The sequence below is a fragment of the Brienomyrus brachyistius genome, chromosome 18 (assembly GCF_023856365.1).
Source record: "Brienomyrus brachyistius isolate T26 chromosome 18, BBRACH_0.4, whole genome shotgun sequence".
Lineage (NCBI taxonomy): Eukaryota > Metazoa > Chordata > Actinopteri > Osteoglossiformes > Mormyridae > Brienomyrus > Brienomyrus brachyistius.
In genome coordinates, this window is record NC_064550.1 from 20331379 (window position 1) to 20355105 (window position 23727).

Here is a 23727-nt window from a genome sequence, read left to right on the forward strand (position 1 = left end):
TCTTGTTCTCCTTTGAGGTCTGCACACGTACAGTATGTACAGTAGAGAGCAAAGTTTGGGGTCTGTTCACAGCGTTGCTTATAGCACTCATCTTTGGTAAAGAAGAGGAAATTTGTTTAAAAATGTTTTTGTGGTTAATAAGCGGAATCTCAAACAGAATAAAATGGAAAGACATCTAACCCCCGAGTGAAATATATTTTTTCTAAGAAAAAAAGAAAATTTCAGTTAGAGTTATGGAATAAAACCTTGGTATCTGTTCATATGCATTATACAACCTGAAACAAATTTGAAAGCGAGAAAAATTGTAATTATTTACAGGAAATCATTATTTATGAAGTAGTTCGTTTTTTAATCTATTGACAGACCTAAAAAAAATATTCATAAACACCAAACAAAAATTGCACCTAAGTTACCTTCTGCATGTGGTGTGCAAATAAGTTGTTTAAGGGAAAGATGATGCGTCAGCAATGAAGCTCCATTGTAAATTTGCATACATGAACAAGCCTGAGATCCTGCTCAGTTGCCGCCCATTAATGGTCAATGCTAATCATTGTCTCATTTTCATTACTTGTGTGGATCAATGAATGGTAAAATCTGCTGCAATATGACAGAAGTTTCTGAAGCTCAAGGGTTAAACATTTCACTGCACTGTTGGGCACTAACATCCTTTTGTGAATATAGTGAGTAAAGGAGATTCCAACCAAGAAAAAGCAATGGAAAAATAACCCAGGTAGATTTACTACGGAAGGCTGCTGGTTCTAATCCCATGGTTGCTAGATTGATTTCACACTAAGCAAGGCCTTAACTATAGTTGTCTGATCATGCCGTCTAATCTTTACTCGCATGATTCTTTGGACAACAGTTTCTACAAAATAAAATAATATGTAAGGTGGCCATGATTATAAACAATGAATTGATTTCAACTGAACAGATAAAAGAATCTGGATTCCAGAATTACCAAGCACATGACATGATTTTCATGCAGGTTTTACGAGTTTCCGATGGTGCAAACCATGGTATATGTGACTACATCAGTGTTATTCAACCCAGACATCGGAGACCCTCAGACGGTCCACATTTTCTGCTTCTGTGTTGCTGTTGGTTTTTTTTATTTCGTCAGATTTTATTTTATGGCCTAGAGGAGGAAATCATCTCACCTGGCTCTGCATATGAGGTCATTTCCCTTCATCCCTTCATCCCCATTCCATTTGTCGAAACGAACATCTAAATCAGTTTCTCAAAGTGGTCCTCAGGGACCCCGAGACAGTTGACATTTTTGCTCCCTACCATCCCCCAGCATGTGTACCCGGTTATCCATGTTCTTCTTTGCTCGAATGTTTGGTTCAGGTGCGCTAGGACAGCTGGAAGGGAGCAAAAATGTGGACTGTCTAGGAATCCCCAAGGGGCAATTTGAGAAACACTGGTCTACATCATCTGTCAGTTTGTAGACTCTTCAGAGGTTTCAACACAAAGTACTATTAATTGCTGCTAGCAGATGACTTTAATGTTACAGTTACACTGCAATCAACCCCTCATTTACCTGGTTTTATCCAAATTATACAAGCCACAAGCTGCAATGTTTTAAGTATCCTTTATTTTCAGACTGTAGGACAAGATTGGCTAAACAGCTTAAAAGACCCACAAAATATGCAATGCTCCGTACTTCTGGATGAAAAGCTAGACTATAACTTTAGTTTGTCAGTGGTTTACTTTTCTTAATATGTGATGTTCTGTTCACCTTAAAATACTGTTTCCACAAAATTGAAGGTTCATTTCAGGGTAGACACTGGGACAATCACTAAACCAGTTGTTCTGGGTGGCTATATTTTTACACGTGAATCACAAAATGGACTACATGTTCTTTTTACAGACTTATTCAAGACACATCATTGGAGGAAAAGGGTGTGTGAAAAGTCAATGTGACTCTTTAAGGAGTGAACAGACCGCTGGTTTGACATAGAGGAAGTCTGCGGATGTCAGATGCGTCAAGGTTTGCGATCGGTCCATCGCAACAACATCGGTCTCGCTCATTCTGAAGTGAACAAGCCCAGGATTCTCAGCTACTCTGCTGCTCCTTGTGTTGTACGAGACCCTTGGCAATGAGATCTGGCACTTCTACGGCCAGCCAGGGTCCAAGCTGCAGGAAGAGGAAATGGCTCACATTTGTAGCATTCGCTATTTATCTGCTACCATATATTGTACGGCCAGCCACATACCCCCAGAGCCATAAGATGAGCAAGTCCAAACTTGGGCACATTTCTTGCCCAGAGTGGCTTGAAGTGGTCCGTCAGACAAATCTTCCCTCCTCTATCATAAAAATAAAGGCAGTGCAAGTTAAAGTTGTACTACAATTAATCAAAAGTGAATCTACTGTTTATCTAAATCAGTCTCATGTATATAGGCGTTGGTACAAAAAAGATAGATGTTTTACCTGCTTTAAGATTAGCAACCAATATAAATAATCATACCTACCTGTACATTTTGGCAGTCTTCCCATCAAGCTCAGGAATAGCAACTTCCGGAGCTGTAGCGGGGTATGTCACAGGGATCTGAGCACAAAACAGCACGTGGACCAGATTCAGTCATGTAAACTATATTTACAGAGCTACAGATATAAAACACAAGCCCTGCCTCAATTAACTCACATCAAACTCCATGTCAAACTCATACTTCAGTAGATCATGAATAAACCAGCATTTCCCAAACCACCTGAAATGAACACAACACTAGTTAAGGAGTAATAATACTTGATGCGAATGTACGTTTCCATTTAGTGATGCGCAAGTACATAAATGACCATGCGTACCTAGTGCCCTCCTTGTTGGACTCCAGACGGAACCAGTCGTTGTCCGCTTTCTTGTTATTTTCCACATACTAGACGAAATAGGATGAAACTATGAATGGGAATCGACCACTTAAAATTGTATCAGCAAGCCGTCTTCCTCATGCGATGCCCATATATTGCCGTTACCCCCGTCATTTCTGTACAGCACAGTAGTACAATAAATGAATCAAACGTGCTAGCTGCTAAGGATGAAGAATTAACTATTATTAGTGATGCTAGCACGACGGTTGTTCTTCATCAATACCAATACATTACAAAATCGCATTTCTTCGTCCTGTTGCTAAACAAAAATGCAGAACCACGAAAGTTTTATGATGTTGCTTTCTCATTTGGTGTATTATCCATTCCAAGCCTCTAGATGGAAACATCTCTAAACAGCTGGTAGGGTAAAATGAGGTTTACCACCATGACACGGCATCCCGCACTGATAACGTACTTTGATCAAGGCTAGATACTCTTCTTTAAGTCTCTGCACCCACAATTCTTTATCGCGGGGCCCGGAGTTCGTTTTTAAAAGCGGTATTTCCGAAACGGCTTTTCTTGTCGCCTCATCTGCCATCTTGCCGGTGGAGAAGGGAATTTCCGGAAACACGTCACGCACTCGTCAGCTAACCACTGCCATCACTCAAAAATTAGCAGGTGACCAGAAAGAACTGAGAATCTTTGTTATGGGCAGGACATTTCCAACATCTCCTTAGAAACGATTACAACTTAGACGCAAGTGTATTGCATCATAAAATAAAACAAAAGTACCTCAAATGAAAACCTTCGGAACAACATGTTCCGTACCGAATTTATAGGGGGACTACTTTCTTTGTTGCTCGTACACGGAGTGAAGTCGTGTTGCACATATTATTAGCCATTTCCGTAACCTTATTGTGTAAGTGTCTCATTCATTTTGTATTTGCGTTAGTAGCACGCCAATGTCTTCAGCATCTTCTCTGGGCATCGGTGCTCCAGATATTTTTTAATTATTTCAAATGAAATTAAACGTAAGTAGCATTCGTTTTATTTTTTATGCATTGTAGTTGACATTTCATAAATCTTTTTGCAGCCGACATTGCCCGTGTCATCGGAAGACTACTGTTACCGTTACGAAATTCCCTGAGTAGAGCAGTAAATTATAGAAAAGTAAAACAATAAAATGCATCGCATTTTAATATTGAATGCTGTATTGTTTCGACGATAGGAGGTATAAATCGCATTGATAGTTGTATTAGTGGTTCCCTTCTCAAGTTCAACAATGCCGACATCAACAATTTTATATTATGATAACGAACATTTTAGTACTTACTTTTATTTAAACTGCCCATTTGTCGCATATTTGCTGAATTTAACCGTTTAAAATATTGTCAAAGTGATATAATTTACTGTTCTGTAGTGAGGCACCGAAATTTAATTGCGATAACAGAAACTGTGCACCCACATTGTATAATAAGTAGGCGTGTGCTTGTATTTCACTGTGCAGTACTGCCGGCAGAAAGTGCGACCGTCTCCTCGAACCCCTGTCGGTTCCCATGGGAAGTGTCCTGGCCTTGTCCTCTCGCCCAGGGCGTCAGAATTCCCCCTTCCCGCACGACAGGCCGCTCTCGCGATGGGACCGCAGGGACGGTCGCCTTTCTAACCCCGGCAGCTTTGACGGGCTACATCGCAGCTGCAAAGGTTTCTAACCCTCTGTTTTTACACATTGGACCTATTGATCGCATCTGGCCGCTGATGTCTTTTCCGCTTGATTATGAATAATTGCGTTTAATTCTAAGAAACTTGATTTTCTGTCTGCAGATGTGTTTCCTCAACAAACTGAAGGAGTCAAACTGGTCGTCAATAAGATTCTCAGCAGTTTCTTTAAGGTGGCCATTTTTTTTTGTCCCTTTCAAGGCATGCCATTTCGAACAAAATCAAATGCTAAAAATCAGATTACACAAAGGTGTAATGACTTGGATGTTGTGTTTCATTTAAGGTTAGCCACACTTTACATCTCAGCGCTGTGGGCCCTTCATGTTATCGTTTCCATGCTTCGTACCTGCAGTCGGATACCGACAGCAAGGAAAAGGTATGGTATTTTTTGTTTATTTTAACAAAAAGGTGCAATCTCAAGCATTACTTTGCAAATGTGGTGTCCCTGTTTATGCTCCACAATTTCCCCCAGTACTCCCCCATGCTGATTGGCGAAATGGACTCCTCCGGAAGTTTGAATGCCCATTCCCTTCTCCATCTAAGCGAGAGAATCCGAACTAAGGCTGTATTCCAGGTTAGACTATCTCAGAATCCGTCTGTGCATGTGTCTGTCCATCTCTCTGCCTGTGTTCTCTCTGTCTGTATGTATGTATGTCTGCTGTCTGTCAATCTGTAAGCCAAAATGCTGTATATCAGAAAAATCTTTATTGTATTCAGTGTTTTCGGGGCAGCTCTGGTTACAGCACAGTTTGATCCCCTTAGTTATCTTTGTTTGTTGAACCCAGAAAGGGCCGAGATGGCCGGTTTTTGTCAGGTTGGTTTAGCAGCTGGGTCCCCTTCCTGGTTCCTGCTCTACGGAGTTGTGGGTAAAATCTCATAAACAGCACAGTGCTATCAGTGTGTCACATCAATGGGCGAGGTTCCTAAAGCGCACCGAAGCAGGTGACGGGTGGCACAGACACTGAGGACGTGTCTGCTGATCTTCATGTGGAAAGTGTGGATCAGCAGGTTAGGAAGCTGTGCCTGCGATCGGAAGGCTGAGAGTTCAAATCCCAGGGTCAGAGGTCATGTCACCATTTGGCCACTAAGCAAGAGCCCTTAACCCCCTTTTGCTGAGGCGATTGTCTGACCCTGCTTTTGAGAAATGTACATCACTTTGAGGAAAAAAAGCCTCTGCTCAATAAATAACGTGTAAATAAATGTAAGATCGAAGTACCACGGCCTCGAGACTTCAGAAGCAGAGGGTTGGATAAATTTGCTGCAGTCAGAGAAAGTTTATAAAGTGGTAGCAGTGTAATAACTCCCATAAGATGAATTCTAACATGATTAAACGGCAAACATGTAAACATATTAAGCAACAAAGTATCTGCATGGGATGTATCGAGTGAATTGCATCGTTATGTGTTTCTGCCGTGAGCCTTGTTGAAGTCTTCGTCTTTCTGTGACAGACTCAGCAGTCTCAGTTCGTCACGTGGCAGTTTGAGATGGAATATAGGGGGAGTGACTTCACGGCGGCCGTCACCTTGGCCAACCCAGATATTCTCAGGGAGTCAGGTGAGGCGGCTTATGCGAACGACGTGCGTGCACACGGCTGATGTCGAACGGAATGGGAAAATGCGTGTCGTCTTAGTCACGAACGCAGTTTGGATTCCATTCTGATGACGTTCCAACAGCCTTCTGAAGTATGTGTTAGTGTCCACGATCCAGTCTTTCTGCTGCTGTTTGATTAATCTTGTTTCTATTTTGTGGCGTGTGTCTGTGTTTCCATGGGAACAGTGATCATGGTGGCACACTTCCTACAGAGTGTTTCCTCACAGTTGGTACTAGGAGGGGAGCTTGTGTACCACCGAAGCCGAGCAGAGGAAGGTGGTATCCTCACTTTAGCGGGCCAGTATTCAGGTGTGGGAAGTAGGCGTGCGCCTTTAACTTAACCACTGCACTTACATTCCAATTGTACCGAGTCAGAAAAACAGACACTAAAATAGATCACACTATGACTATATTTGAAAGCATGTTGTAAATTCCCTATTTCCCTCACTTGGATTTATATCTCTCTGTGTCAGATGTTTACGGGCTGATTTAAATTTTTTTTCCCTGTTCCCTCGTCTAGGGCCAAACTGGGTGGCTACATTAAATGCTGGCAAAGGAGGTGCCCATGCAAGCTACTACCACAAAGCCAACAAACAGGTGAAGGAGACGCATATCTAGCAGGACGGTTGCAGCAGTACACAAATTTGATCAGTAGTTTATACCTGCACTTGTAAATGAAACTCTGGCTATTTTGAGCTGGTTGCATTCAAGGTATGATAGTTGTCAGAAAAGCAGTGTTGCTTTATGGATCTTCACCTCGGTCGTTTTCCTGGGAAGTGATTGGCGATTGATGCTTAAGGTAGCAAGTTTCCAAGCAGCTTTGGGTGAGTCCTCCACAGGTAACTGAAGAGTGTGTGTGTCTACTACAGATTCAGGTAGGGGTGGAGTTTGAAGCTAGCACCCGCACCCAGGAGACCACCTTCTCCTTCGGCTACCAGATGGACCTTCCTGAAGCAAACATGGTCTTCAGAGGTGGGTTAAATGATTTTGACTCATTGAACAGCAAACTAGCTCAACAAGGAGAGCATAATGCTAACAATGTAAAGGGTGTGGGTTCATATCCTTTTGAGCACAGATGAATTGTAACCCTTCCCTCTTTTGTAAGTCACTTTGGGTAAAAGCATCAGGTAAATGTAATTAATGACCTTTAGGTCCAGGTAATTATTTTGGCTGAACTGTAATATGCATCCAGCAAAGCATTCAGTAAGACCAAGAAAACTCTAGGGTTGGGGTGGCGAAGCTGATCCATGGGGAGCTGCTGTGAGTGCGGGTTTTTTGGGATGACCTCACAATCAGCCAATAGTAAAGCAGGGGTTCCTAACTCCAGTCCTGGGGACCCACTGCTATTGGCTGATTGAGAGGCCATCCCAGAAACCCACACCTGCTCTCCATAGATCGGGTTCACCTCCCACACTCTAGGACTTTAGAGCTCAACATGGAGTCCTGGTAATTCTCAGTAATTTTCATTCCTGGTCTGTGTTGTGGTAGTGGAGGGGCCGGTACCTTATCCTAGAAAACACAGTGCGCTATACAGACATGGGATCTCAGATCATTAATAATTTTGCTATGTTAAAAAAGTAACTCCTGTTACTGCTACTACTGTTAAGTCTGCCCCTGATGTCCTTGGTTGGCAACCGGCGTCGTCTCTTGCAGGCATGGTGGACAGCCGATGCATCATCGGCGCCGTACTGGAGAAGCGGCTCTCACCCCTGCCTGCCACCCTTATCATGGGGGCCTTCGTCAACCACCGTGGGGACAAGCTGCAGTGTGGCTTGGGGGTGAATGTTGGGTAGATGGCTGTCCACAAGGCTCCAGTGCCTAGATACACTGTGGCAGGCCAAAGCGGTGGGGTTGCGGTGGCTGTAACTCACCCCCAGCACTCTGGCCCGCGCATTTTTATCAAATGGTGGGGGTGGGGGTGGGGGATGGGGGGATGGGGGTGGGGATTTCCCTTGAACTGATTAGATCTATACTCCCAAAACTGGCGACTCAAAGGAGAATCCCCCCTTTTTACACCAATTCCACAAACTGAGTTTCGACCTGCGACCTCTGGACTCTCGCTGCCCTGAGATGTCACGCCAGCCCCTGTGCCCCCCCGCCGTGTGCTGCCTGGGCAGGCGCCGGGGTACAGCGTAGTGCAGAAACCCAGCAAAAAAAAAAAAAATGGTGCGTGGCATCTAGACTCAGCCAGAGTGACAGCCGAGGTGTTTTGTTTTGGCTTAAAACCTACTGCCCTGCAACAGACTGTTCAGAAACTGCCCTGTGATCTCGCAGGCAAATAGGTAAGGATGTAAAGTCTGACCAAAAGAACAAGATACATCCGAAACTTGTGGGTTTTACTACCCAGAATCGTTTGTTTCTCAGTACTTAACAGTATTTAACGACTACTCCGTTAGTACGAATTAATGGGCAGATACATAATAGCTTCTGGCTTTTTATGTCATTTCAAGTAAAATTTCTGACTGATTGATAACATGTCTCGGCATCCACTGTTAATAAGGACTCTGCGGGCGGCTACAGCAGCCCAGATGAAGTGTGGGGCTGTATGTTTATGGTGCTTACATCAAACCTCTAAACAGGGCGGCTGGTTTGGGGCTGTCGTTACACTGCAGCGTCACTTAAAGTCTGTCGCTTCACGAGTAACATCTTAGGTGGTCTTAAGGTTAACTTTGTAAGTCTGTGTCTTTGAAAACACTGGCAACGTTGCAGACGATTAGGAAAAATCGGACTTCAGAGGAAACGTAATTGTTCGACCTTAATTGCTCAGAATGATTTTTTTTTTCTCCAAATGAAGTGTCATATTAATACTTTTTATTTGAGATTTTTCTCAAAGATCTAAGGGAAGCGGTTTTGGATGGTGCCAGCGATACCCAGTCTTTCCATTCTGAGAACTGGGGTTTTCTTTCTGAACCAGCAGCTTGGTGTGTCCAGGTCTGGACCCGGAAGTGGGATGCGGCCCTTCGCTCTGGGACCAATATGAGTTTAGGGCGCCCGGAGTTTCGCAAAAACTCATTGGGAAAGGCAGGTCAGGCTTGGTGACCGAACAGTGACCATAAAGGAGGTTACTGGTTTGAATTGCAAGAAACCCAATGATGTGACTTTCTAAAATGTCTGTACACATGGATCTTGTGTAATTATTGCAACATGCTCTGAATAGGGCAATTTGTTATGCAGATGACATAAGTTTTTCCTAATATTTGAGGCTTTTGTGACATACTATACTTTGCCCAGTTTTAATTCCTTATAGTCCACAATACAGCTGTTTGCAAAAAATTCAGGGTAACATTCCATTCATGCAAATAAAACAGGGAATTACATCATAACTATTATTCTATTTTTTTGAGTTTTCAGGTGACTCATGTGGGCAGATTTTATTTAACCTTTAAATGCACTGTAATGCATACCTGCCTATCAGTTAATTTCCCGTAAAACATTAAGTAGCATATGAGAAATGTTTTATTGTTTGCTTGTCACAATGGCCGGCATTTCCATTCCCGTTCATTCCCACTGCGACTAGACTCGAGATGTAACACACTTTTTAACGACAAGTTGATATGTATTTTGAATCTAATAAAGCTGAAACTACTGGTGTCAGATTTTCGCCCGTCACCGAAATGGACCCGTGATTCCCGACTAGCAGTGAAAATTCTCTTCAGGACAGGTGACCTGTCTGAAAATGGAGAAAAATGACGGTCTGTGTAATCTGGAAAAAGTATTGGTATTAAAGCATGAGCCTTGCCGCATGCTTCCAAGGATCTGTAAAGGTTAAAAATACATTTTCTCTGCATTGATTGGCAGAAAAAAGACTTTGGTAATTAGTCCCTGTAGGTGCGCTGTACTCTGGGAATGCAGAATCGCATGGCAACCAGATAAGGAAGAAGAAAGTCTCGACGTATGAGGCGAGTTCCTGTCTGGTAGGTTCCTGTGAGAGAAGTAGACCTCTACTGACAGGGGTTAAGCCGTATTTATACACTGGGTGTATCTAAGCCGCCTGAAAAACTTGGAGATCAGGTAAGTAGACAAAGGCTTTTAAATAGCATTTCAATGTTTAGAGTAGTTGATCTTGAACAGCTTACAAGTTTACGGTTTCTGTAAACCCTGTCGGAATGAAAGTCCCATTGTTTTGGTCAATTACGGGCAATATGAGGAATCTCTTTCGCCGCAGATGGCACCAGGTATATGATTAGGATACATTAAAGGCGAATGCAAACTAAAAAGTACAGACAGAAATTGAAATGTGCAAAAAATAAATTAACAAAGACAGAAGTAAGGGTTAGAACCAGATTTGGAGCCCAACTTCGGGGTATGAACACAAAAGCTTACGATAAGTGGGTAGTGCCAGTGTGCTCTGCATGGGTCTTTATTTCTGAGGGCATTAGCCTGCAGAAAGAGGCCGTTCAGGTGGTGATTAGGTTCATGTTCACATGGTTTTCACTCTTAGCTTTTGCCTGGAAGGAAGACACTGGAAGAGGAATGTAACTTATTTTGGTGTCAAGGGAACAGTTTATCTACTGGGCAGGACACAATAGCAGACATACCTAACAATATATTACTGTCAACAGCCTAATACAGAGTAGGGACCACACAGCAGTCCTGCCTAGAATGCTGTCAGACAAGTGCGGATCTATATGTGGTGGAAAATTAGGCACGTCAGAATGACAGTTTTATCAAGTTTGTACAAGAGGTGCTGATTCAGTTATTTAGGAATTTTCAGGCCATGATATTCCGGTACTCAGCAGCTGTCCTGTTAAGTGTCAATGAAATTCAGCTTGTGGACACTTTTTTTATTTTCTCTGCCAGTGTTTGTCTGTGTTTGACATAAACTACCGGTCAAAGGTTTTAGAACAACAACAAACGAATACAACAAATTAATTTTTGTATAGCGCATTATCACAACATTACATCGTCTCAAAAGTGCTTTACAGCATCCGCACCCAAAGCCCCCAGTGAGCAAGCCAAAGGCCACAGTGGCAAGGAAAAACTCCCAAGAATTAAGAAACCTTGGGAGGGACCAGACTCAAAGGGGGAGCCCATCCTCCTGGGGCCGGCAGGGAGAGTCAAATAGGAGAGATGGTTAAGTGCCGAGTCACAGTGTCCCAATCAGATTTGAACACCTCCACTTTCCCAGTTTTTATTGAGATTTATGCACATAAATGCCCCAGCGTGCTCCGAAATTTAAAGCATTGAACAAAAAAGCAATTGGAGATAAAAAAAAAAGATCATGGAATTGTTTTGTGTCACACAATTAACTTTTTTTTGACAGATGAAAGTAACCGCTGGACACACTTGCATTTTTGCTGCAATGAAAATCAGAGGAAGTCCTTCCCAGAAATGTTACAAGAGCTGCCACAAATGTTTTGCTGTGCTCTCGAGTTTCTGTCCGCTTCATTCCAAACCAGCTTAGTGCGCTTTGACAGACTGGCCATTGCATGATTTGAAGCTTACTGATTTTTTTTCTTCTTCTAAGATAGTTCTGAGTTGTGTGGGTTGCCACTCTCTTGGTTTATCTTAGCGCTAAGTAACATTTCAATCATTCCAGATTGGTTTCCAATAAATCTGTGATATAAATATGAAATAAAATAACGCTAATCTCAACCTTGTTTTTCATTAGAATCCAGTGGCAGGGTGCTATTGTCTTAGCCAGTTTTCTGCAACATGAATGTATGAATATAACAATGTTTTCGGAATCATGTATTTGTATCATACTTGATATACATTTAATAACATAAATATTTGGTAACGCTTTACTTGAGGGGGCACAAATAACTTAGTAACTCGGTTCGTTTCGTGATTACGAACCTTCACATCATGATTAATTTGAAAACACCTGCATGAAAGGTAACATGCATTGCGATGCATACAAACCATTAGAGGCACGTTTTCCAAAAGCTCCCTTTTGCTTTCACTTGCATTGTTCCAACTATATAAGTTGCTAACATGGTTAGCAACTATGCTTGTGGGAAACGTATCCCAGCATGCCTCATTTATGTGGCATAATCTCACAGGTTCACTACCCATGTCTTCAATGCCATTGGGCTAAAAGCTGCTGCTGTAGAATTGTGGATCTGACTCCGCGGTCAGGCCCGTCTCCAAAATGCTGTGGTGGTCCTTGTGGTTCTGGATGGTTCACGTTTCTGAGCTTTTATTGTCCTGTTGATACTATGGGAAATGGGACGCGGTGACACATTGGCTTTCTGTGCAAATTCTCAAAAGGAATGACCTGCACTTTTAAGTGTAATATATAATGGCCTTTCTGTGTTCCAGTTAATTACCTTTTTCCTGCCATTATTACAGCAAAATATTACTTCCTGCAGTCCAATATTGTCAAAATAATTCTTCAGAGGGTGTAGTAACAGTCTGCTCCATCTGTAGAAATTGTTTGCATCAAGGTTCAAGGCTTAATTTATTATCATTGCTGTCGAAAAAACCCGTTACTTGTTCCCTTTTTTTTATATAACTCTGAAATTAACATAATTTTTTCAGTGTTTGTTAAATCTAAACTTCTTTATAACTTGTGCCAGTTTAGAGCTTAGCTTTCTACCATTTCCGCTCATCCACTGGACTTGCACTGTTTAATTTTCAGTAGAAACTGTAGAAACACCCTAGAACTGCATGCGGCCGTGATTTTTGAGACCAGTCCTATTTCACACTGGGCTCAAAAACATTGTAATGGATTCACCTGCAATTCAGGCACCAGCTTCTGAGCTCTATGGGATTCTTAGCTTCTCGAGGCTTTGAAAGCTTGCATATCACAACGATAACCGTGAAACCTGTTTTGTAGCTTCCAAATATTCCTGAACTGGCATTGAAGCTAACAAGAGGTATACTTGTAGCTGTGTTTGTAATTGTATTTGAGGGATCGTACTCATTTCAAAGTAAAGGTATTTTTTGGTCTGGTGTTTCTAATGTATTTTTTGCCCTCCGGGTGGGATAGCTTGCGGTAGTACAGTATGAACTATTCCACTGATTCTTTAGCCCCCCCCCCCCCCCAATTTTATGTCAAGGTTTTGACACTAAAAGTCCAATATAATCTTCACGTAGGAGTTGCGCTAAGTGTGGACTTGTTACCGGAGATGGAACATCATAACCTGTCTGCAGCTATTACGCTTGACAAGGAACTCCCTTATGTGTGATTCATTTCCGCCTCACCTGAGAACCTGCCCTTCTTCTTACGTTTTTGGAGACGTGTGATATAACTCAAAGCAAAACAGTGCTGCGAGAATTCCATGAAGGTCCTTTCGCTGCTTGTTTGTAAACGACGCCTCAAGAAACTGGGTGAGTATGTTTGTTAAAGTTAAAATAATGATTTTATCTCAGTGTATCAGGCAAACGGCAAGTAGAGTCATGACTGAGGACAAAATAGTGGCTCAAATTACAGGAAGTTTTAGGTTATTGTAGCTACAATCATACTGTGTAATTAAATTAATAACTAATAAGCAGTGCCTGAAGACTTTTTAGTTTCATGCTAAATATTTTGGCCTAATTCAAAATCTGCTCAAAAATTTTGTTTGAGATTTCAGAGGATTATATTTGTATTAGTGCAGCATTTCAGCCGAATATAGATCGAACTGTAAAGTTTGTTGTCATCAGTCCAAAACCACAAGTGCAACACACAGTGTCAATAGGCAAGGCTAAATTGGATTAGGCTTAGACAGGACAATGAAGGGTAATCCAAAATTCACACAGAGGGAAAGTTATACATGGGAAAGCCAGCAGTTCTGGAATGAGACTTGGGAAATACAGTACATGGGTTTAAATGTCTAAACGACAAACGAAACAGAATCAGGATTATTGGCTGAGTATATTCACACACAGGGATTTTGTCTCCAATTGTTAGTAGCTTTCATACATACTACACAGGTATGACAAGACATCAGGTGTATAAATTTCAGTTGATATGTTGATATATACAATGTTCATGTTTGGCTGACAACTGTACACAAAGTTTAAAAAAACACGATAAAATACAAATATGTACAATATGAATGTTATTTTCACCAATGATGAATTGCATGGTAATGGGACGTCAGAGGTTAACAGCACTACTGAGTTGAGGTGACTGGGCCAGCTGTTCGTAAGGGTGATAGCTTGTGGAAAAAAAACTGTCCTTCGGCCCATTTGTTTTGCCACAGAGTTATCTGTAGCCCCTGGTGGAGGGGAGATGTTCAAAAAGGGTGTGGTCCAGGCATGAAGGTCCGTGATGATTTCCTGACTCGTTTTCTGGCTTGGGATGAGTACAGGGTAGGGTTATGATTTTTTAAAAATTTAAAACGCTGGGGTGGCAATTGATGAACTTTTACCTACAACTTTCAAAAATGACCTTTAATTTGTCAAGTTGTGAAAAAAGCTTCCGCACCTAATGAGATTAGGCTGAAGTATCAAAACAAAGCCTTTATTTGCGAACGAATGTTGCATGCATAAAAGTACAAATTAAGTTTTAAATTTGTGAATTACTGTTTATGAACTTGCTGTTAAGATATTTGCCAGTTTTGCAAGTGCTACGTAGTTCTTCCATCTTCTTCACTGCTCACTCGGCCACCATATTTGAGCGAGGCACATCAAGCACCGAGCGGTCCTTTACCCAATGACTGGTAAAAGATTTTAAAGCCATAGGACACTTCAGTTTGGAGATTGCAGCATGCGGCTCGTTGTATGTGTCCTCCAAATAGTGCTGATTTGAAAACCATGCATTTGCCCATGTAGTTGCGATGAAGTCACAAGTAGTTTTGAGTTGATCTCTCCATTTCGGAAGGAGATAAAAAGCAATCAGTGCAAAGATTGCACGTGAATTCCATCTGGCACTGTGAAGGGAGGGCAGCTTGTGCCAATTCCATTGAGGCCATTTTCCTGTCTCCTGGTAGAAGTTATATCCCTCGCAGAGTTCAAAAAGAAACCTAAAGTCATCTCTCCATCCTGGGTTTTCACGTGTCGGCATCTTTTTTGTCCCAGAATATGTTTTTCTTAAGTCCTCATATCCTGTCAAAACATCTTCAATGAATGGATAGTTGATGCTGGGTGACTGTGATTTTGTTGTGAACAACGAATTCATCAAATGTCGTAGAATCAGATCTAGAATATGATGTTGACATCCGATAAACTGAGGCTCTTCTAGACCCTTTTGTCTGAACTTCCTCTGGAGTCTAACAACAACAACACCATTTTTAACCCAGCTAACTGAGAAATCCTGCTACGTGGAACACCCCCCTGGTCCTGGAGGGTGGGCAGGTTAGCATCGGAGATTCTTTCTGCAGACCTGACGGTTTGGTTTGTCCCGTTTAACCTTCTCTCTTATGGTGCTTGATCTACAGCAGATTCTGACGATTAGACTCAGAACAGATTGATCATTGTTGTGCAAAACCGGATCACCTGTTCCTTTCTTTTTTTTAAAACCACACTCCATCGTGTCACGTGTGGGCCATGCCCAAGCCCCGTGTTTGCATCTCGTGCCACTGCATACTTGTGTATAGCTGGTACGACAATAAAGTCCCCTTCTGATTTTTCAATTGTATTTCCTCAGCTGCTGCAAGAGGTATATCCCCTACTTAACCTTTTATATATTAAGCTAATTACCCACTTAATGTTCCATGAACTGTTGCGTGTTTGTGGCAGGACCTGCCAACAATCGGAACCCGATACTGAATGATGCTGCTTGCATCTGGGGTGGGAACTTTTTGATGAGGGAAGGATCCAAGATATCTGATGCTGGTACCCAATAGGGGGCGGTATGGTGGTGCAGTGGTTAGCTCTGTAAGGGCCGGTATGGTGGTGCAGTGGTTAGCCCTGTTGTCTCACACCTCTGGGACCCGGGTTCGAGTCTCCGCCTGGGTCACATGTGTGTGGAGTTTGCATGTTCTCCCCATGTCGTCGTGGGGTTTCCTCCGGGTACTCCGGTTTCCCCCCACAGCATGTTTGTAAATTGCCCGTTGGAGTGCATGTGTGAGTGGATGGTGTGTGAGTGTGCCCTGCGATGGGCTGGCCCCCCATCCTGGGTTGTTCCCTGCCTCGTGCCCATTGCTTCTGGGATAGGCTCCGGACCGCCCGCAACCCAGTAGGATAAGCGGCTTGGAAAATGGATGGATGGATGGTACCCAAGAGTCTGTCTCTGATCTGTAGCCTTCCTTGTCTGCCAAGTATTTCAGATCGGGAATGTTAGGAATCAAGGAGATTACAAACGGCATATATGGAACTGGCACAGAAACAGGTCATTTTCATAGGGAAATTAATGGTGGGAGTGGCAGCAGGTTTAGACTAGTATTTCTCAAGCCAGTCCACATTTTTGCTCCCTCCCAGCTCCAAGCACATCTGAACCAAACGTTCAAGCAATGAAGAATGCTGGATATCAGGTACAGCTGTGCTGGGAGATGGTAAGGAGCAAGAATGTGGACTATCTGGTGATCCCCAAGGAGAGGGCTGAGAAACACTGGCTGAGACGTTTGCTCAGGCAAATGGTATGGGAATGAAGACAAATGAACTCGCGTACCTCCCGTAGGCCATAAAATAAAATCTAATAATCAACATGGTAACATAGTAAGAAGCCCATTTAGCTTTGGTTTGAGAATCTAGCCACTGCCACGTGGAAGTTGATCCTTCAGAACAGGGGACATCTATGATGAAATCTTTGGTTTTATGGAACCAAGGTTTGAGAGATAGTGGCAGAGGTTCTAAGAGCCCAGAAAGCAGCTTATGAGGTGAGCTACACTGATCCATTTGTATTCCGTTAGCATTTACTACGTAGTCAAGATACGATGTATGTGGGAATAGTCTTGATTTTATTAATTACCACTGTAAATATTTATATTATTATATTTATAAATTACCACTGTAATAATTAAAGATGATAATTTCTCAGGGGGGTTGAAACAAAATATAGCATGACTAAACCCCCCCCCCCCCCCCCCCCCCCCCCCCCGGTCTAGAATCATCTATGGTACTAAAACTTCATCTGTACTCAAACAACCATCCATGAATCTTCAGAAACTTGTCGCCTTTTATGCTTTAATAAAATAATTTTACTGAAAAGTAAGTGGTGGACTCACCAGATTGTCAATGATCTGAAAGTTGCTGGGTTGAATCCCAGGATCAGACTGAGTTCTCTTTTGGGCCCCTGAGCAAGGCTCTTAATCAGCCAAGGACTGTGTGATCCTGTCTTCTGAATTATATGTCGCTTTGCATGAAAGTAAGTATAACTTTTGTAACATTTCCAGAGAACCTCCTGATACGGATGGCCTCCACTCTGCTTGAAGACACCTGTTTAAGGCAGATGGTGTTGGCGTGCCCTTCCACCACGGTTTGATAACTCGAGGTCCTCCTGGTGCATCTGTGGACACGATGACCTGGAGTCCTGTTGCCATTGGCTTTGTACTCCTCTTTGATTTGTTGAATTGTACAGGTACGGACCCCAGATTAGCAGGAAAGTCTTACGGCTCAGGTGTAGTTTAAGTTGATATGACTGAAAGTTTCCTAAGAAGTGATACAGGAGAAATATGTCAGGCAGGGAGCTATTAACATGGTTAGAGGTTCAGTTATCAAGGGCCCCTGGACTATTTTAATTACCAGGGGGGACCCTGGGCTATTTCAGTTGTCAGGGCCCCCTAGAGCCCCTGGAATATTTCAGTTATTAGGGGCCCCTGGACTATTCCAATTATCAGGGGGGGCCTGGGCTATTTCAATTATCTGGGGGGGCCTGGGCTATTTTAGTTATCAGGGGGGCCCTGGACTATTTCAATTAACGGGGGGGCCCAGGGCTATTTCAGTTATCAAGGGCCCCTGGACTATTTCAATTACCAGGGGGGGCCTGGGCTATTTCAGTTATTAGGGGGACCCTGGGCTATTTCAGTTGTCAGGGCCCCCTAGAGCCCCTGGAATATTTCAGTTATTAGGGGCCCCTGGACTATTCCAATTATCAGGGGGGGGCTGGGCTATTTCAATTATCTGGGGGGGCCTGGGCTATTTTAGTTATCAGGGGGGCCCTGGACTATTTCAATTAACGGGGGGCCCAGGGCTATTTCAGTTATCATGGGGCCCCTGGACTATTTCAATTATCAGGGGGGCCCTGGACTATTTCAATTATCGGGGGGCCCTGGGCTATTTCAGTTGTCAGGGTGGCCCTGCTGTTTTCTGTAATGGTATAATTTAAATTTTTCCTGTTGGGGGGGGGGGGGGGGTCAGTGACATGGTCTGGATGTCCTGTTAAATGCGAGGTGGGTGGTAACTCTACGTTTAAAGTTGTATCAAACAAGGTTAGTTGAGGCCCCTTTTAAGCAGAGACCCCTGAGCTATTGAGTGAATCTTTTCATTACCTGTATTCAGGAGGCGAACACATAGAACCTTTCTCTCTTTTTTGTATATTCTGCAGGTGAGCTGTCACTGCCGCAGAATCTGACTGTGGATCTGCTGGACTTTCAGGCCTACATCCACTGGTCCCATGCCCAAGGGAACTTACCTGACACCAGATTCACAGTGGAGCTTCAAGAGTGTGGGTGAGAGAGCCTGGACGCACGCCACTAAAACAGCCAAAAAAAAGACACTGAAACTCTCACTGCTGCTAGACTGTTTCTGTTTCATTTCTTAAAGAGCAATATATACATTCTTTTCATATATATTTTTTCTAAGAAAACCCCCAAGCCTCATGTAGCATCCGCTTCACTGAAATTGTCGTGGTTTTCTCCTTCCCCGAAGTCAGAAGCCGCTTGTGTAGCATCCAGATTCAGTCTTTATTGCAACAATGAAGTTACAACAAGGCTGGACACTTAAAGTGTGTCCAATACTGTTATACACCATTTTTTCTTATCATTTAACAAAATCTTGTCACTTGAGCATCATCATTCCTTCAGCCATTCACAATCATTGTTTTTTCCCTTAATCCACACCCCTAGGTGATAAGTTTGTCAGTCATCTCTTTTACCGTTTGGTCTCTCGGCTGAACATAATGGTGGCGCGATCACTTGGTTTTTTAAAAATGCTCAGCCGTGAACTTCTGGTGAACTCAGGCGAATCCCTTCCTTCAGTAGTAAACCAAGGCAGCTTCAGCCTGTTGCACATTGTCTAACTAGAAGGTTGATAATATGTTTGTCCTTTAACATAATGATGAAATATACACTAATAAAAGTGGATATTCATAGATTCAGGACTAACATGAAGTAGCTAACAGAATCTCAGACTAACAAAAGGTGCAAATACATACTCAGTTGAGTACATTGTGTTGTTTACATTGGAATGATTACATTGTAATGATTACATCATGGGTGTTTGGCATACTTTTTAATAATATCATAATGATTATATTCTACGTTGTATAGTGCTAAATAATATTCCATACAATCAATATGCTTATGGTGGTTTAAAGGGTGCATTGGTGATCCTTATGAGCAGCTACGCCTGCTTTGTTTCAGAACGTGCTCGTGGACGGCGATCGAGAATTGCACGCAGAAGACCAGCACTCAGTGCCACTTCACCTTCCCTATGGATACCGACGAGCTCATGAAGCAGTATTTCTTAAAAATCGTGGCCGCCTCGGGGACAGAAAGCGCCGAAGAAACGTACCCGCGCTCTTTCCAGCCCTACGGAGACTGTGAGTTCTGCGGATGCGGACACTCCGATGCAGGATTTCAGTTAGCGATTAAAATTCCGTTGTGATGATCTGTAAAATTTGAACGAGCAGTAAAAAAAAAACACTCTTTGCAAATGCTTTAACCCTGTATGGAAATTTAGTTTTACTTTAATTGCAAAACATAAATATCGTAACAGGAAAGGTTTTACTGTGTGAAGGAAAGAGGCCTATTTTTTCCCTTAATGAATATATCGTCTGTGTCTCCACAGCAATTATTAGTGCGCCTCAACTGAAGGTGTCTGTCCAAAACCAGTTCATCTGTGTAGAGATGTGGCACCACCTGGAGTTGATGTTGTCCCAACTTAACTACTCCATCAACATAACGAAGGTCACCCAGGATGAAAGCGTTCTGGTAATTAAAAAGTACATGCTATGGTCATGGTTGCCATATTGGTTTGTTGGGCAGCGGCATGCATGCATCTCCATCTCTGAGGCCAATACAATGGGGGGGTCGAAGGGGAATGGATGTCATGACGGATTCAGGGGGCCCGGCACTTTGTAGGGGCACCCAAAATCCCCCCTGATCAGCAAAAACAACCGAGCGATTGAAAATGCCAACCCAAGCAGGGGCCCAAGATGACATTTTCTCAGGGGGCCTGAGATGTCTAGCCACCCCCCACTTCCAAAGCGATACGCATCTCAGTGCATTGCCAATGATCCAATACATTAGAGACACGTGTGAAGCAACTACTAATGCGGTACTATATGATTCACTGCTACTGCGATGCAGTGAGATTCAATGCGACATGAAACGATGCGATGCAATTCAGTATGGTACACATGCAGAAACAGACCCCCCTCTGGATGCATTGGATTTATTTGGACTGATTCCCCCCAATCAGTCCAAATGAAAAAATTATTGGTCAAAAATTATTGGTCACCTTTCTAAAAAATGAAAGCATAGGGCCTTTGCTAATAATTATATATTAATAAATCAGATTTTACTGACGCAAAGATGTTATAAGAGATGCATCCAGAGTTCATTCCAAATTGTATCTGGTGCAATTGTATCAAGGCAGTCGCATCGTGAACCTTGATGCCTGTGCACTGACGCTAATCGCTGCATCCCACCGTCCTTATGTCTTTGCATGAGTCTCCATGTTCTCTCTCTGTATTGCTGGATTCCACTGGGTCTTAGTGTATTTCTCCCATGGTCTTAGTGATGGCCGGAACAAGGCTTCATGAAACATTTGCTGTATTTTTTGATACCACTAGATGGTGCTCTCTGTCCAAAACATTGCTCAAAGCATGCCCCAAAGCAAACTAAGACTGCCATCTAGTGGGGTCAAAAAATATAGCAAATGGTTCACGATGCATCGTTTTCGCCATCTTTACATGGTCCTGAATGTAGTTATGCAGTTAGGCTCATCATCAGCTCTAAACTGCCAGTAGGGTGTGAGTGTGTGCTGACTGCGATGACATCCAGATGTTAGGTGTGTGCACCTGTCTCGTGCTGTGTGCAGTCTGGGATAGGTCCAAGCCTGCCCAATCCTGTTGGAAAATGAATGGGATGGTCATTTTGATGTTTCTGTAGTGATACTCTATATTAGTGGGTCATGTTCAGCCTGCCAGAGGGGCTGTGGTGATGTGGCTTGGGTCACTGCACAGGTGGTGTCGAGCACAGCAGTGTCGCCATGGATGTTCCCCACCACGCAGCTGCCGCCAGGGCAATACTGCGTGAGTTGTTCGGTGTTCCACAAACAGCAGATGCAGATCCACCGGCAGTCAAAGCGGTGTGTCTCCCTAGAACTGCCAGTGCCGGGGTCTGGAGGTGAGAGAGGTTTTGTGTGCTGCCTTCCCAGAATCCTACTGTGTATACTGTGAGGATAGGGAGAGAGCATTGCGTTCCTCTATGTTGATTATTAAAGTGTACAAACTCTGTTTTACTAATATAGAGGCTGGGCCACAGGGGCACAGGTAGTGATGCCAAATGAAGCTTAATGAACCGTTTGCTGTATTTTCTGACCCCACTAGATGGTGCTTCTTGTTCAAAAAAGGGTCCAAAGCAAACCAATAGCACCATCTACTGGGGTCAAAAAATACAGCAAACGATTCATATAGTTTCATTTGGCCATAACTAGGCACTGAAAACTCATTGGCCCTCAGAGTGCCCCCCCCCCAGTCACATATCATTGGGTTTGGTCCCTCCTGTGCCCCCCACTAAAAAACGTTGAAGTGCCCCTGATAGTAATGTTTCTTTTCTCGTAAAACAGGGCAAATTTTGCAGTTTGTTTAAAGTTGTGTTTTTAGAGAGTTAACGTCTAAGAAGGAAATAAGGGAACTATTGTGAGGGTATTTGAATTTCTTTCTTTCTATGCAGGGCAATACCTAAAGGTTGTGGTGCCCTTCCTGCTGGTAGGGCCACTAACAGTGTTGATCCTGGCAGCCGTCTACTATCACACAAGGCCCAAGCATGCCGTGCGTGATATGCCCATGTCGCTGGTAAGCCACTTTGCCACACTCTCAGCCAGCCTGTAAGCCCTCTGCGTTCTCCAACGTGAGAACACCATTTCCCCCAACTATGCTTTAGTACTCGACTGATATCATCAATGCTCTCGCTGAGAAGTTCTCAGCTATCCCATTTGTTTGTTTGTTGCATTACTTGTTTTTATTTTAAATATCTGTGGCTTATAGATGTTCCTGAAGGCTTATTGAAGCACAGTGAATATCCCATCCTGGAACTTGAACTGTGCACCTTTTTTGTCATGTCCAGCTTTTCAAGGAGAATTTTACTAGCTTTAGTGAGGCCTTTGCTGGGGGAGGGGGGGGAGCCCACTGTCATGAAAGTAGCACTAAGTTCTGTTTCTGATGAACAGGATCCCAGTGATATGAAGTCCATGGTCACAACGATGACGTTGCCCATGGAGGTGATATCCCCGCTGTTGGATCTGCACGCCCTCTCGACCTCAATGGGGGGATGCTCCGAACCACCTGCAAAGAAGTTGGCCTCCTCCTGGAATTATACCGCAAGGGGCACATCCCTCTACCAGAGCGACATTTCTGCTTCGCTGCTGTCACCGGGAGCCGAAGGACTCGCAGAATCGCGGTCCCCTAGCCTGGAGTCCATGTACCGCCAGGTCCTGGATGATAATTTAAGCTGTGACCTCGGGGGGGCCACCCACAGCCAAGAGCTGCCGCTAGATGAACTGGAGGGGGATGCCACCTCGCAGGCACACTGGCTACTAGTCCATGATGTACCTTTGGACAGCCTGGTCCTGGGCCTCAGAGACACCCAGAGTGATAAAACTCATGAGAGCTATCAGAGGAAGGACGGCGATGATGAGGGTGGCCTGCCGAACGAGCCAGATCCCTCAGAGCTTCGCATACCACCAGAACTCCACAGCCCTCTCCTGAGCTTCCCCAGCGGGTACGAGGCCCGTGATCCTGTGGTCCCAATCTCTTAGACGTTGTCCACAAAGGACCAGCGTGTGTGCAGATTTTTGGGATCACCTTTAGGTCAGCTGCTGAACTTTTCAGCAAATCAATCCTCTAACTAGTAGTCTAATGAAGGAGTTGCAGCGAAAAACCGCGAACCCAACGGCCCTTCCTGGATAAGGTTGCCCACTTCTGTCTTAGACACCTAGTAGCTTCTTCAGTAGGCTCAGCTGGGAAGGAGCTGACGGACTGATGTGCATGATTTGGAGACCATGTCCAACGGACTGGATCCTTGGGGAGCGTGTGCTTCAAATGAAGGAGATCGCTTTTTGAGATCTCCCGCAGTTCGCACTGTGGCTGATTTGCTCTTTGCTTCTCATAGACCTCTTGCCCATAATCGGGTGCCTATTGCACTGGAAAGGTATGGTTCTGACACACTGTACGGACAGCGGTCCCAGGTTGTGTTGTGCAGTCAGGACAAGAAGAAAACTGTACCCTTTGTCTTGTTGTTCAACAGAAATTGTAGCATGTAATATGGAATGAGCTATGGAATGGATTTAATAACATATGTATATATGTATATAAGGAAACTCTGAAACATATTAAAAAAATATTTATATTTGTATTATAT

At 43.5% G+C, this 23727-nt stretch overlaps 3 protein-coding genes across 4 annotated transcripts; 2 read left to right on the top strand and 1 right to left on the bottom strand.

Annotated features, from left to right (window-relative positions):
- Nucleotides 1-1575: 1575 nt before the first annotated feature.
- Nucleotides 1576-3448, bottom strand: ufc1 (ubiquitin-fold modifier conjugating enzyme 1). Its single transcript, XM_048984386.1, has 6 exons — nt 3282-3448; nt 2807-2874; nt 2646-2709; nt 2473-2549; nt 2217-2307; nt 1576-2137 (listed from the first exon to the last, which is right to left on the bottom strand). Exons 1-6 carry the CDS (start codon nt 3402-3404, stop codon nt 2057-2059), a joined length of 504 nt encoding a protein of 167 aa, XP_048840343.1. The 5' UTR covers nt 3405-3448; the 3' UTR covers nt 1576-2056.
- A 50-nt stretch (nt 3449-3498) lies between these two features.
- Nucleotides 3499-8007, top strand: si:dkey-71l1.1 (uncharacterized protein LOC569883 homolog). The gene is made up of 10 exons (XM_048984385.1): nt 3499-3837; nt 4314-4507; nt 4628-4695; nt 4806-4898; nt 4995-5096; nt 5971-6076; nt 6299-6421; nt 6633-6709; nt 6982-7084; nt 7766-8007. The coding sequence occupies exons 2-10, from the start codon at nt 4363-4365 to the stop codon at nt 7903-7905; spliced, it is 957 nt and encodes a 318-aa protein (XP_048840342.1). The 5' UTR covers nt 3499-3837; nt 4314-4362; the 3' UTR covers nt 7906-8007.
- Nucleotides 8008-10024: 2017 nt separating this feature from the next.
- On the top strand, nt 10025-23726 carry crfb12 (cytokine receptor family member B12). 2 transcript variants are annotated; one of them, XM_048983335.1, is made up of 8 exons: nt 10025-10123; nt 17317-17501; nt 18468-18591; nt 19504-19682; nt 19931-20073; nt 21330-21492; nt 22042-22163; nt 22538-23726. In XM_048983335.1, exons 2-8 carry the CDS (start codon nt 17441-17443, stop codon nt 23123-23125), a joined length of 1380 nt encoding a protein of 459 aa, XP_048839292.1. In that variant the 5' UTR covers nt 10025-10123; nt 17317-17440; the 3' UTR covers nt 23126-23726. The 2 variants fall into 2 exon arrangements, with proteins under 2 accessions (XP_048839292.1, XP_048839291.1); XM_048983334.1 differs by lacking the exon at nt 10025-10123 and adding an exon at nt 13177-13387.
- Nucleotide 23727: the final 1 nt, after the last annotated feature.